This window comes from Momordica charantia (assembly GCF_013281855.1).
Source record: "Momordica charantia cultivar OHB3-1 chromosome 3 unlocalized genomic scaffold, Mcharantia_2.0 BLBB01000003.1, whole genome shotgun sequence".
Classification (NCBI taxonomy): Eukaryota; Viridiplantae; Streptophyta; class Magnoliopsida; order Cucurbitales; family Cucurbitaceae; genus Momordica; species Momordica charantia.
In genome coordinates this window covers 11,747,031-11,762,885 of record NW_028275161.1, presented here as the reverse complement: position 1 = coordinate 11,762,885, position 15,855 = coordinate 11,747,031, and the positions used below count along the sequence as shown (strand labels likewise).

Genomic DNA, 15,855 nt, shown 5'->3' with positions numbered 1-15,855 from the left:
ATGTTTTTTATCCAGTTGTTAGATAGACCTCTATTCGCATCTTACTTGCTGTTATTGCTCATTATAACCTTGAGTTAGAACAAATGAATGTTAAAACTGCTTTCTTGCATGGTGAGCTTGAGGAGACCATTTACATGGAACAACCTCCTGGTTTTGAAGCTCCCAAACAAGAAAAGAAGGTTTGCCTCCTTAAAAGATCGTTATATGGTTTAAAGCAATCTCCTCGTCAATGGTATAAACGTTTTGACACTTATATGATTTCAATCAACTTGAATAGAAGTAAATATGATAGTTATGCTTATTTTAAACAAGTTTCTAAATCTGATTTTGTTTATTTACTTCTATATGTTGATGATATGTTGATTGCTTGTCGATCTATGCATGAGATTAAAAAGTTGAAGGATCTTTTAAGTAGAGAGTTTGAAATGAAAGGTTTAGGGCAAGCAAAAAGAATTTTAGGGATGAATATAACTAGAGATTGTGTTAATAATAAGTTGTGTTTGTCTCAAAAGAACTACATAGACAGGCTAGTCAAGAGATTAGGTTTGCAAGATAGTAGGAAGGCTAGTACTCCTTTTGGGAAACATTTTAAATTGTCTTCTAATGATTCCCCTAAGACCCCCAATGATATTGATGATATGCTTGATATTCCTTATGCTAGTACTATTGGGAGTCTTATGGATGTATGATATGTACTAGACCTGACCTTGCTCATTCATTGAGTGTTGTGAGTAGATTTCTAGCTAATCCTGGAAAACAACACTAGAATGTTGTAAAATGGATTTTAAGATATCTTGCATCTCATTTACATTTATGCCTTGTTTATGGAGCAAATGCATCTGTTAATGATAATATAGGCATAAAGATAGAAGGATATGTGGATGCTGATTATGTTGCCGATATTGATAAGCGAAGGTCTTTGACTGGTTTTGTGTTTAAAATTTTTAATTGCACTATTAGTTCACTACAAGAAAATTGAGTATTTTCAAAGGTCATAACCTTTGAAAAAGTATAAAATTAACCTTTGATAAATGTTTTTTCGAAGGTTTACTCAACCTTCAAAAAGTGTCGAAATAGATCCCGTCGAGAAAGGTTTTTCGAAAGTTTTATTAACCTTAAAAAATTCATATTTTTCAAAACTTCAATTAGCCTTCAAAAATTCATGTTTTTCAAAAGTTGTAAGCCTTCGATAATTGTTGAATTAGTTGTCAATAATTAGTTAGTTTCAATTAGTTTTTTCGAAGGTTTTCATCATTTTCCAAGGATCATAATCTTATCTTCAACCATTTTTAAACCTTTAAAAAAAGGTTATTTATTGACATTGGTAAATCCTTCAAAAAAAAAATCAAATAGAATAATAACATTTGAAATTAATATTAATTTAATATTATTTATTTGAAAAAATTAAATTACTTTTCATAGTTAAAATTTATAATTTCAAAACTATATTCAACACAACAAAATATTATTTACTATAACCCATAGTTACTGCAAACACAATCAACAAGGTAGTTACGGTATTTCTAAAACTGATTCAAATAATACAAATACTTCAAATACCTAAAACAATAAAATTTTCTAACCCCTACTTTAGGATTTTTTTCGAATCATCTCAGCCATCATTACTTGAAATTGATGCTCAAAACGATTTTCTAATTCAATCATTTGATCTTTGAGTCCTTGTACCTCATATTTTCTTTGTCGTTTAGATTCTTGAAGACGTTGTTCTGACTCGTTAAGGCGTCGCTCAAGATCACGAACTTTGGAAGATGATCCAAACAACTCAGAAGGAGTAACACCGGCTCCATAACCTCGAACACGCCCATGTTTCTCTGGTCCAAAGACTTGCACAAAAATCTCGTCGTTGTTCATGTCAAGTGTACCATCCATCACTTGAGAGGCATATGATTTGAGTTCCGACTAAAGACAAAAATAAAAATTTTAAAGACAAAAATAAGATATTTTCTAATAAGATGAAAGTAATATCGAGTAAAAATTGAAAAACAAATATCAAAGAAGATCATCTCAAATATTTCTCAAGATTAGAAGCTCAAGACAGACCAATACAATTGGCAGAAACAGAGGATCGTGCGAAACATTTCATTATGAAAATCTTATTAACACTATGAACATCTTATTAACATAGCTATTAATAAGAAGACAGTTAAATAAGGGAAAGTTTGAAAGTTATAAAACAATACCAGCACAAAGGCATACAAAAACTCTAAAAGTTACCGGAAGGAACTTCAGATTGTTGGTAATTAAAAATAAGGGAAAGTCTTTTAATAAGAAGACAGTTAAAGGGAAGCAATGGAGTGAGTCATATTGTAAATATCTTCCTCTCCTAAATCATCCTAAGAGTTTCCCTAGCTTGATTTAGCGATCAGTAGTTGAGAATTTGGACACTTATGTAGGATATTAAATCTTATGAATTTGAACCAAATGGATACATTGTTATCAAGACAGGAATCATTTAAACTTAAGAAATATAAATTCATATAATGTACTTACCAATTTCTCTTGTGTAGTTTCATTCACCGTCGTTCCATCGTTTCTCAAGTGAGTTATCTCCCAAATTGTTATGCGAGTAGGCTCATTATTAGTGTCACGAACCTATTTAAATGAAAAATATATATTGAATCATCGTACTAGATTAAAAGAAGTTTATGTGATTGTTCATTTACCTCTTTCTCAACTCTTTGTTGTATACTTTGTGAACCGCATGTGTGATATACATTCAATTTAGAACGGTTCACTTTGTTCCTTTCACACATCTCCTACATTTCAAAAGTAGAAAATGAGAATGATTACCATTTAAAGAAATAAATATATTCTTTTTATATGTACAAAAAAACAAGTTTTAGAATATAACCTGATATTCAGTTGACTTCCACAAGTTTGCAAGATATTCTGCATCTTCTCTTGTAATTTCTGGTGGAATATTAGCTAAAGCTTCTGCAACTGTATCATATTTGTACAACCATTTTTTCTTCAAGCTATCTCTCCAATTATTATAAGATCGATTAAGTTGACGTAAAACAGAAGTCTCATGGCCTTCGACTTTAAATCGCTCCTACATGGCAAAAAACAATGGCAATTAAAGCAAGTGATAAGTAAATAAAATAACTATTAAGTATCACATACTAATGTAAGCTCAAATAGTTTTCTTTTTGTTGTCATGTCAATATCTCTCCAACTTTTCACTTGTAGAGGTGTAAAGTTGACTTGTCGAGCCAAAATAGTGCATTGGCTTTTGAAAATATCAGCATTATCTCCAACAGGTCTTTTGTTCCTCCATGATACTTCAAATCTAATCCCGTGAGGTAATCTAACTAGTTTAAGATTGCGTGTGGGACCACGCACTTTTCTTGGCCCTACAAAAAAAGATTCTAAAATAAAAAGAAAAAAGAAAGGGTGAGTTAGAAACAAACAAAATAGAATTAAACTAAAAAAAATATTACCTCCATTAACCGTCCTTTCGTAACTAGTAGTTGATCCAATTTCTCCTGTAAAAGATGATGAAGCTTCTAGACCAACTTGTGTTTTAGATTTTGTTGAAGCTGTAGATATAGTCGCCCCTACAGTACTATTCTCATGACTATTTATACTATTTCTATCTTGGAATTTGATCTTTGCTCTATGAGATGAAAAGTTTTTCATCTTTTCCCCTATCATATATCGCACTTAAGAGTAGAATTACACTTTCAACCTGCAAATTATAACTTTTCAAATATAGATAATTCTATGATTCAAAAATTGTAACAAATAAGCAGTACATAATATTCAATTCAAATAAACTTCTTAACATATTAATAAAGTCATATAATTGGGCAGTCGCTTAGCAAAACTATTAATACAAGATTCATAATACCAAATAACAAGTAGTAATCCAAAAAGAAGTCACCATCTTCAAACAATTATCAATATTAAATTCCTTCATCACCATCTTCTTCTTGACAATCTACATCTTTGATTACAGGAATCTTGTAATAATCTCTTGGATCAACCTTCAACACAAAATACCAAGTTGGATTTCTTCTATCCTCAAGATAAACAACTTGTTCAGATTGACATGCCAATACAAATGGCTCATTTACAGCAAATGTGTAGGTCATATTCACACTAGTTAATCCATGATCATCAACTTTAATTCCTTTACCACGACTATTGATATCCCACCATTTACATTTAAACAAAACAACATTATTTCCTCTCATATACTGCAATTTAATAATTTCATGCAAAACACCAAAGTACTCTCGATTGTTAGTTCCTCTCACTACTACCCCGCTATTTTGTGTTTTTCTTAAATCATCAGCATCCTTTATACGAAACCTAAAACCATTAACAATATATCCCTTGTAGTACATTACTTCTTGTGATGGACCTCGAGCTAAATCTAATAGCTGTTTGTCAACTTCATTGCTTCCTTTATTATATAGTTTAGTAACCTACATAGACAATAGTATCATGTTTAATTATAAGTAGATAAATACAAACAAATAGATCATAACTACTATGTACTTTTTTACTTACATGACTTTCAAACCATTCTATAAACTCTTTATCGTGCTTTCTCTGTGCATTTCTGGCATCAACATGTTGTAATGCTGGTATGTGCTCACTAAAAAGAATTATAAAATTAGAACACACCTAACGTTTCATTTTAAAATATTTATCACTAATGAAATTTTTCTTACCCAATATACGGTAGGACATCATCACAATTCTTTAAAATATAAAGATGAGCTTGTCTCCACTCTTTTGTCGTGAGCCTTCTTGATTGTTTACCTGGTCGCATAGGATGACCAACTGGTTTAAAAATAGACAATCCATCATATGAACTATGATCGTTGTCTTCATTTCTTTTCACTTGGTTGAACTTAGTTTCAATGGTATGAAAATATCTGGTGCAAAACATTACACATTCATTGGCAATATAACCTTCTGCTATAGAACCTTCAGGATGAGCTCGATTGCGCACATAAGCCTTTAGCTTACTTAAGTACCTTTCAAATGGGTACATCCACCTATATTGAACTGGTCCAGAAATTCTAACTTCATTTGGCAAATGAACTAATAGACGCATCATTACATCAAAAAATGACGGTGGGAACATCATTTCCATTTTACAGAGAATTCTTATAATTTCATCCTCAATAATTTTTATATCATCCACTTTAACCACTTTTGAGCACAAATTCTTAAAAAAATTGCTCAAGTCAATCAATACGTCTCGTACATCCTTCTTCATCAATCCTTGTAATGCATATGGGAGCAAATATTCCATAATAACATGATAATCATGACTTTTAAGACCAAATATTTTTCTTCCTTTTATATTAACACACCTCCCAATAGTAGAAGAGAATCCATCTGGAACCTTTAGAAGTACTCACAAAATGCATTTTTTTCATCTAAAGATAATGTACAACATGAAGGTGGTAGATACCATTTCATATTGTACTGGATGCAACTCTTTTCTTATTCCCATTTGCTGGAGATCAAGACGAGACTTCAAGTTATCTTTTGTCCTCCCCTTAATATTTAATATTGTACCAATCACATTTTCACAAACATTTCTTTCAATGTGCATCACATCTAAATTATGTCGCAACATTAAAGTTCCCCAATAAGGTAACTCAAAGAATAAGCTTTTCTTCAGCCAGTTTTTAGCACGTTTCCTCTTTTTCACAGTATTGCCAAATATATGTTCTTCAAATTGATTCACTTGTTCACGTATATCACTTCCAGACAATTGTTCAGGAGGTAATTCTTCTTCAACATGCCCATCAAACAACTCTGGTTATAGTCTCCATTCGTGGTCTAAAGGTAAAAAACGACGATGACCCATGTAGCACATTTTCCCACTATTTTTTAAATAAAGTGATCGAGTATCAAAATTACATGAAGGACAAGCTAGGGTACCTCTTGTATTCCAACCAGATAAGTTTCCATATGCTGGAAAATCATTAATGGTCCATAATAATGCAGCATGCATGGTAAAATTTTGCTTTAGTGAAGCATCGTAAGTTTTAACCCGAGCCTCCCATAACTCTTTTAACTCATCGACTAATGGTTGTAAAAAGGTGTCAATATCATTACCAGTACCTTTAGGTCCAGGAATGAGTAATGATAGCATGAAATAAGGCTCTTTCATACACATCCATGGTGGCAAATTATACGGAATAAGAATGACAGGCCATACCCTATAAGAGAAACTCATATTTCCAAATGGATTAAATCCATTACTGGCCAAACCAAGTCGAACATTCCGAGGCTCTGAAGCAAACAAACTATATGATTCATCAAGTGTTTTCCAGGCTATAGAATCAGCAGGATGCCTAAGAACTCCATCATCTACCCGTCCACTAAAATTCCATGTCATACTTGATACTGTCTTTCTTGACATATATAATCTTTTTAATCTTGGAGTTAGAGGAAAATATCTCAAAACCTTCTGTGGAACCTTCTTCTTGTTTTTTAATAAGAACTTTTGAACCTTCTTCTTTTTAGAGGTTTTTTCTAGCTTCCATCTAGATTCTCCACAAACTAAACATTTATCTGCCTTAGCATTTTCTTTCCAATACAACACGCAATTATTCAAGCATGCATCTATCTTAGAGTACTTAAGTCCTAGGTCCCGAATGATATTTCTTGTCTCACAGTAATTATTAGGTAGATTAGTGCCTTCTGGAAATACATCTTTTAATAAATTGAGTAATAAAGAAAATGATTTATTACTCCAGTTTCCAAGACACTTTAGGTGAAACAATTTCATAATGAAAGACAACTTAGAATATCTCTTACACCCAGGATAAAGTTCCTTTTCTGCGTCATTTAACAATGTATAAAACTTGGAAACTTCCTCATTTGGTTCTTCATTATAACCATGTTTACTTGATTCTCCTTTCTTGGTCCAATTGTTGGTGTTAAAAACACCAAAGTGATCCTCTAATATTTCAAAAATATCTTCTTCACCAGAGTCATTATCATTTTCTCCTAATCCATATGATAAACTTTCTTCACCATGCATTGTCCATCAAGTGTAACTTGGAACTATCCCAAACATTAACAAATCTGCTTCAACATCATCTCGAGTTTTAAGTATTGCATTATTGCATCTCTTACATGGACAAGAAATCTGATTGGATGTCGTATGCATAAATGCAAAATCTAGAAAGCTTCTTACTCCATTTCTATATTCTTGCAATGTTCGATTTCCAATTTCCATCCAACTTTTATCCATGTTATACAACAAGCATGTGATGATAATAATGTGACACGCTTCTCTGTTAAAGTAAAAGACTACCTAGAAAACAAAAAGAGATCTTAAACTAAAAAAGAAATTAAGTAAATAGAAATTAATATCACACAAAACATTGGATCGCTAACCTATGATAGAATGTCCACGACTTATTATAATTTATAAAAATTAGACAGACCTTGAGCAATGATTTCCGAGTGCCTAGTACAAATCCTGCATTACTGTTACCAATTCCACTAGCAAATCGACCAAATGCACCATCTGTACAGGTATGAGAGTCTGTACCAAGCAGAACCCGAAGACATGAAGCATCTCATAAGTCGTATTTAACATGAAAGCAAAAACAAGAGAAAATCATATGAAAAAAAAGACGAGCATTTCAAAGTTCTATCACCTCTTTTAGAATTCCAATAGTAGGAGAACGTTAAATACAGGACCCAAGCAGATCAAAGAAAACTACCAAGTCTGCTAGAACCGAAATGAACTATAAAGACATGGTGAACTAAATGGCCTAAACAGATTAAAACTGTAGGATGTAAAACTAATAGGTAAATTTCTACTAAAAATGCACCTCGATTTTCTCAATTAACCAAATTCAAATGTACAAAAAATATTTCCAAACTCCAGATCGTTATTGCTCATATCAATTTAAGCATAAGACTAACAATAAACTAAGTTGTGTACGCAAGGATGAGAGAATTTAGTATTCAACGAACCTGTTGAATCAAATTTCACCGAGCAAGATTGTCGAATCAAGAACGAGCAAGTAAGCGGAGAGCTTAAATCTCTGATTCTTGGCACGAGCAAATAATGTGCTGTTTAATATTTTACTTCTAATGCAGCAACAAAAGCAATCAACCACACTGAAAAAAAATAAAGGAATAAAGAAATAAATAGGTAGAATTCACATTCACACTCATCATGAAAATCAAAACACGAAGAAGATCATCCAATAACATCATCATCAACCACAAACCTTGACAAAGACAGTCAAATATGAATTTCAAACGCAACAACAAGAGCAATCAATCACACGGAAAGAGTAAACAAACAAAAGAAACACATATTAGGCACTAAACAACTCAATCAACAGTACACGTTAAAGAAAAAAAAAACTACACTCTAAAGAGAATGGAGAGGAAAGTTGGACTTGCATTTGGAAAAATCAACCTTTCAGAACAAATTCAATAGTAGAAAATGAGTCTTAGCAATTTTATCTGAACTTCATTAAACTATTTATTATTTAGACATGCTTATTAAATTGTAACGCCCCGCGTTCTCTGACTCGTTTATTTTATGATTTAAAATTTTGCCTTTGGATTTCTTCTTTTTTTTCCTCGTTAAGTGAAATTATTGTAACTTCTTATTTTGGAGTTTTAATTTTGGATAATTTCGAATCAAGTTATTTTCGTTTGATTTAGATAATTAAGTCCTAAAATTTTGAAAAGAGATTTTAATTAAAACTTAATTAAACTTTTGGAAATTTAATTTTTCCTCTTGGATTTCATTTTGGGTTGTTGTGAGTTTATTTTTAATTACTGGATTGTTTTCTTTAGGATTTTCGCTTCGGGCCTTAGATTTATTTGTTTTACTTTTGTTGTAATTGAAGATCGTTGAGTTTATATTGTTTGAAAGTAGAATTTTAGTTTCTTCAAACCCATGGGCCTTCTATTAATTCGGGAATTGGGCTTTTAGTTTAAAAGCAAAGGAAATCAAAAGGAAAACAAGTCAAACCCTAGCCATCTCTTTCTTCCCCTTTTTCCCCTTTCTTGTTGCAGCTGTCAGCCCCCCCCCCCCTCGAACTTTCTTCTCCGGCGAAGCAGCACCGGCACGGCTCCCTCCGGCAACGCCTTAGACATTGGCGGTCGGCAGCAGCAGTGACGGCCAGATAGCAGCGGCGTGTCTCCATGGTTTCCGATCGGTGCGCAGCCCCTCCCGTGGTCTTCAACAACAACGGCGTCACGCTTGTCCCGACGCACGACGACAGCTCGAGCCGAGATCTGTGACGACGATGTTCAGCGACACAAAGCAGGTCGCACGAGTCCTCCTTCGACGTATCTGTGTGCAACAGCGTGGTGATTCTAAGCGAACGGGAAGCCCGACGACTGGCGCATAAGTTTTGAAGCAAACATCCTCTGTCGGTTTCCTTTTCGACGATACCCAGCGGCTGAACGACGGCGTGACGATTAAAACTTCTACATTCTCCGACGACAACCAATTTCAGCATCCGAATAGTCTAGATCTACGACATGGGGTATGTTTTGTGACATTTTCTTCGTTCTGACACGTTCTGGCGTCAACCCACTCGTGTTCGAAGCTCGATTTGTGATACCCACCCCGTTCGGCATTGTTTCGGTGTTGACCCACTTCTTTTTGGACTCAAATCAGCCTTACCCATTCCTTTTCGGCGTAGGAGCAACAAGCCCGAGGCTTCTCGAACTCAGTTTTGAAGTGCTGAGCTCATTCGACATCGACCCACTCTCAACCCAAGTGGTCTTAGTGTGAGTTAGTAGGTAACGACTCACCTAAACTTGGTTTCAATTATATTTAAGTGTTTCTGATCGGTTACTAACCTCGAGATCGTACTTCTTTTGATTTAGAAAGTCTTCGACAAGCTTAAGAGCCTTAGGACATTTGTTTGTAAGTAGTTTCTTACTGGAGGGATTGGTTGTTGTGTGCTGATATGATATGGTTGTTTGCTCGTGTGCCCATGTGTGATACTTGCATGTTGCTTGTCGTTGTTATCATTTAGTAAACGTCATTGTTGATAAAACTGTTGATATATCTTGGGAAAATTATGTGGTTGTGTGAATCAATTGTAGCCAGGTAATCTTGGATGACTATGATTGAATTGTTGTTATGTTTTAATTGGTTTTCATGATGAAATTTGTATACCGATACTATAATCTGTTGTTTCGAAAGCATATTGAATGTTTATGAGAGATCGGTTGTGTTTGATGTATGTTGGGTACTTATCAATTATATTTTGGTTAAGTTGTTGGTAGTACCTTTCTGTGAACGATGCCTGTTGGAGCTGTTGGATCATGCTGGACTATTTTAAATTAATTGGTTTTTATATATAATCATTTTGGTGTATCGCATATTGGACTGCTATGAGATTGGTGATGCATGAGGCATGGCGTAGTAGCAAGTAGGACTCTTGTGAGAGTCTTGAGACATAACAAAGTAAGTAGACAAGGGTAGTGTGCGTGCGTTAATTTATGCCAAATGGTCTCTAATGTGCTGATTTTTATGGTGTTTAATGCTGATTTTGTTACGTCATTGTGTTAATTAATTCTCGTTGTGTTAGTCGACATACTTGGAGTAGTGTTGGATGTTTGTCGATGAAAATGGTGAGATTTCTGCTTTGCTAAACTGTTGAGTATTGTTGTGGTAATGTTTGTTGCCTGGATATGCATGAATTGTTCGGCGGGTTTTGTGAGTTATTATACTTAGTAATGCTTGTTAAATAATGATGTGGGATATTAAGCATGATTGGGTTGTTATCTCATTATTAGAAAGTTGTCTATGTTGTGGAAGCATGCTGAATTGTATTTGTGAGTTGGAAGATGCAGGGGTAGTGGCTTAAGAAAGTATATAGTAAGACTCTGGTGAGAGTTGGATTCTTGGAGAAAGTGAATGGGTGAGTGTCAGGGCCTCGGGTATAAATGGTCGGGGGCTGATACGTCACTAATTGGGTATCGAGGCCTCGGGTAAAAACGGTCGAGGGTCGATACACCAATATTGGATAAAGATGAGTGTCAAGGCCTTGGGTATAAATGGTCGAGGGTCGATGCGAGGAGTCTTTTGAAAGGAACACTATTGCGGCCTTGGGTATAAATGGTCAAGGGCCAATAGATGGTGAAGTCATCGAGGCCTCGGGTATAAATGGTCGAGGGCCGATGCAGTAGTGTCGGGGCTCTGGGTGAAAATGGTCAGGGGTCGACTCTACTCGAAGGAGTTAACTGTGGAAGGCTAGGATAGCTGATATAAGCGTAGAGGTACTTGAGATGTTAGGGAGACTAGGGGTTGGTAGTTAATGTGTTCCTAGTTGTGGTTGTCACCAAATTTTATAAAATGTGTCTATGTTTGAATGCATAATGTGATGAAAAGTATGACTGTGAATGTTTCATGATTTGGTTGAGCATGATGTGTGTGTGTTGATTCTTTAATAAGCATGACACGTTGTTCCTTGATAAGTATGCTGTTTGTGCGTGACCCTTCAGATAAGGGCTGCTTATTGAGTACTGTGATTGTACTCATCCCTCTTTTTCCCCTCCAGTTTGTAGGTATCGAGCTAGCTCTTGGAATGGTGATGGCGAGGAGGAGGCTTGATCGGAAAGACCATTAGCTATGCTGCCTGCAATTAAGTTCTTTTAGTTAGGATAGTTGTGGCTATTTAATCGTGTAGTTGAGTTGTTAGCGGTTGGTCATGTTTAGTTTTATGGTCTAAAGGATGTTGTAAGGTTGCCGATTCATTATTCCTTTTAGAGCATTAATTGTGTTAGCTTCTTGAACTACGGGATTGTATCCTACTTAGGATATTTATGAATACATTTGTTTAAGTTGATCGTACTTGAATAAGTTTTTGCTTCATTGTCATTCGAGATGTTAATATTCATTTAGTGGATGGTTTATAGTTAGTAGAGGTTTCCTTGAAGGGTTTGGTTGATGTGAAGTCGGTATTTAATGGTTTATCGGTATAGGATGTGAGTTTCTCTTAAATCTTTAGTGGTGTTGTTGTAATTGTTCAAGCTATCGTAAGTGTTGAAAATCAGAGTAGTGCAGGAGAAGCATGGTAGCTTTATTGCTTAGTATTGTTGTGAAGACAATTCTCTTGTTTATATGAAAACTTTAGGTAGTCTTAGTAACTGTCCCTGTTTGGAAATGGTGAAATTCCTGGGGCGTTACATAAATACTTTCAACTCTATGAGGCAAGTAATCAAATCATGAAATAAATGAAAGAGAAAACACTCTTTCATCTAAAAGCTGAAACAAAAAATCATACTAAAACTTCCAATAAATTTGAGATTTGGAAAGGCAAGAAAGAGACCTTATCCTTCTTAATATGTTCCAAGTATTGTACTCCAAAACAAAGAATAATTAGATGAATTAGATCAATATCCGGATCCTATTGTATATGTAAATGATATAAAAAAGTAAGAGTTCCTTTCTTGATTTGTTCTACAGAAATAGAACCCTTCCCATTTTTATTCATAATAGGAAGTTCCTACGACATGATAGATCGGTGACCTTTGAAAAAAGGGGAAGAAGTCGTTTCTCTATTTATTTTATTTTTCACATAATTGATAATGTGAAAAATCAATAGAGAAAAGCCGGCTATCGGAATCGAACCGATGACCATCGCATTACAAATGCGATGCTCTAACCTCTGAGCTAAGCGGGCTCACATAACAGAAATGTTACATGCATAGTAATTTACTAAATTACTGGGATCTTAACTATTCCTAATTTCTATGAATATAGAATCTAATTTCAAATAAATATTGAATATAAAGGTAAAGTAGAGGCCTTATAGTGAAATCATCTTTATCACCAACATCTTCTTCCCTAACAATAGAAGTCGTGTTTCTCACTTTCCTCGTCTCACTCTTTTTCTTGTTTTTGCTCGCCAACTATTCAGGTCAATGATAGCAAGCTTCATCTAGCCTCATCACACCTCTGTCATCACTTTCTTACTCTTAGTTTTGGAGGAAACTCCAACAGGACATAGAACTTTAGATGCTAACATGTGTGAAAAGTGGAATTGGCAAGAATAGAGGTGTAGGGCTTCAAAAATAGATATAGAAATTGTACCCATTTTAGTTCCTCATGAATCTTGAGTTCTCTCTTCCAATTGGAATCCAGACAACACCCCTGAATAATCTAGTGAGAGTTTCACTAAAAACAAAAAGAAAATAAATACGGAGTAAGGAGAAATATGAGGAAAACTCTTAAAAAGAGAGTTATCGTACCGAGGATAAAGAACAAGAAATTTGAGAATTGTGCAGGTGAACGCACTCGCGAGGGAGAGCTGAATGGTTCAGAAATGGAAACCAAACCCTAGTCATAACACAAAATCGATAGACAATTATGTGACTGCAGGTGAAGCGAGATTGCTCCAGTTACATGAGTTGGATGAATTTCGTAAGTTTTCTTATGAGAATGCCAAGATGTACAAAGAACAAACTAAGAAGTGGCATGATAAAAAGATAATTGACAAAAATTTAGAACCTGGAAACTTAATTTTGCTTTTTAACTCTAGATTAAAGTTATTCCCAAGTAAGCTTAAGTCTAGATGGTCGGGCCCATTCGTAGTTGAACATGTTTATTTACATGGAGTGGTGGATTTAAAGGGTTACAAAGGTAATATCTTTAACGTAAATGGGCATCGGGTCAAGAAATATTATGGCGAGTATATTGACAGAGGTAAAACCTCTGTAATACTGAAAGACCCATGAGAAAACAATGGAAACAGTCCCTCGGACAGTTTGGGGGGCGTTTTATGTAAAATATTTTTTGTCTTCTTTTTGCGAAATTTTTACATTTTCTTTAAGATTTTTTTGTGTAGATTCCAAATCTAATTTTTTTTTTTTTTTTTGCATTTGAATTTTTCAAGATCAAGATCCGAACCTCGTCAAGATTGCGCCAGGCGCAATTTAAGGAAAAGAATTCGATTTTTTTAGTTATGGGTAGGGCTTTCGTGGGCTTTATGTGGGTTATGTTTAAATGGGCTTTGGGTTGTTTTTCAATCAAAAGGAGGCCCAATTTTAAACCCAATTTTGTTGTTAATATGTTTTGAAACATAACACAAAAAGCCCTAGGATTTGAAAACACCCCATTCAAGATTTTTACCAAAATTTTCTCACTTGTTTTCAAATCTTCTCTCAAGAAATCTCAAAGAATCTCAAAGTCTCTCTCATCTCTCCCTTTTTCGGCACCTTTAGCTTTTATTGGAGGGATTTTTTGTTGTCCATCGTGAAGCAAACTCAAGAACCATGGAAGATTCATCTTCCTCCAAGCCGCTCGACAAAGAGAAGGAAAAGAAGTGAGTGTTGTTGCCTCCACTAACTAAACCGGGTATGATTCCTCTTGAACCTCCTAGGATTTCTCATGAAAAATTAGTTTTTTATCATAGGGAACAAAGAAGAAAATATGAGGAAGCTATAAGAATGAACCCTAGGAGAAATTTATCCATAGGTAGTACAAATTTAGAAAAAATCAATATGGAATCTCATGATGCTAGGGTTAATAAAGAAGGTTCTAGTGAGAAGAAATTAGGAGGTGTTAGTAAAGTCTATCTTTGAAAAATCAATCTTTAGAGGAAAAAGGTGCTGCTTTAGATGAAAAAATAGCTAGACTTCAAGAAAGAGCAGAGATGTTCAGTAAAAATAACGAAATTAGGGATAAAGAGAATGAGAGGGTTTATGCAAAGATTGAGGAATTAAATATAAAATGGCAAGAGTTCATGGAAAACTCAAAGAAAGTGAGTGAGGAGATTCAACTTGAGTTGAATAGCATGAATATACGTCGTAGGATGAATCTTTCTCAAGATAACTTCGTTTTCGAGTCTTTATAACTGTCTATCCCTCCCCCTCTTTCCACTACTGTTGCTGTGCATGTTGAAGGTCAAGTAGAGACTCAGAACACGACACAGAGTTCTTGGAGCATTCAGATTCAGCCACGGTCGAAATTCAATGCCAAATTACGTCTGGCGCAATTATGGATGAGACTCCACCGGCCACTCTACAAGGTATTGTGTCTCCATATTTTTCAGATCCTATCTTGACAAAAAAAGCCCCTAGTTTTTTATGATTTAGAACAGGAAAGGACAACGTCGAAAATTGTCGAAATTTTGGTGGCGTTGAATGAAGCAAGAGGAGAAGATCCATTGGACGATGATGGAAACAGTGGGGCTGCACAAGGACAATTGAAGATCTTGGAAAATTACCCCAAGAAGTGCATGGAGATGAGTTTGAAGACGAAGAAGAAAATGACAATATCTCTCAATATGAGGTGAGAGTACGAACTCCGGTGCACGAATCTCAGCAAGTTGATGAGGAGCCCCCAGCACAAGAGCAAGAAGGAACATCTGGTCCTGTGGACGTCCCTAGTGAGGCCATGGATGAATCATCTTCCTCTTTTTCACAAGGTAAGAACCCTTCTTTGTTAAGTTTGCATGTTTCTGACCCAAACTTTGTTACTACTGCAGAGACTTCAGATGAGGAGGTGAGCTTGACCGAAGTGGTGAAGAAAACACAAAAGAAGAAAAAAAGTGGCAGAAATTGCGCCTGGCGCAATTTCTAGGCCTAGGATCCGAGCCGTTGTAGCACGTTTGGCTGCCCAAAAAGAAGCCGAGGCTGGTCCATCTAAAAAAAACCAAAAAGGCTAGGGTGCAAAGAGGGGCAGAAGAGCCATTTGAGGAGGCCAATGAAAAGGAGCCCGATTCTACCGAACAAACACCATCAAGAGTAAAAAGGGTGAGATTGGAGGTAAGGAGGCCCAACTTCACAGCACGTGATATCCTCCTTAAAAGGGGCTTTGATGAAGCACAAAAGCCGGTGCCATAATATGTTAAGAGGAGGCTT

The 15,855-nt window shown here is 35.2% G+C and overlaps 1 protein-coding gene and 1 non-coding gene across 2 annotated transcripts; both read right to left on the bottom strand.

Annotated features, from left to right (window-relative positions):
- Positions 1–1,484: 1,484 nt before the first annotated feature.
- LOC148212385 (uncharacterized) lies at positions 1,485–5,377 on the bottom strand. The gene is made up of 3 exons (XM_088121917.1): positions 4,701–5,377; positions 4,537–4,624; positions 1,485–1,920 (listed from the first exon to the last, which is right to left on the bottom strand). Exons 1-3 carry the CDS (start codon positions 5,288–5,290, stop codon positions 1,591–1,593), a joined length of 1,008 nt encoding a protein of 335 aa, XP_087978043.1. The 5' UTR covers positions 5,291–5,377; the 3' UTR covers positions 1,485–1,590.
- A 7,224-nt stretch (positions 5,378–12,601) lies between these two features.
- TRNAT-UGU (transfer RNA threonine (anticodon UGU)) lies at positions 12,602–12,674 on the bottom strand. Its single transcript has one exon. It is a non-coding gene; the product is annotated as a tRNA-Thr (tRNA).
- Between the last annotated feature and the right edge of the window lie 3,181 nt (positions 12,675–15,855).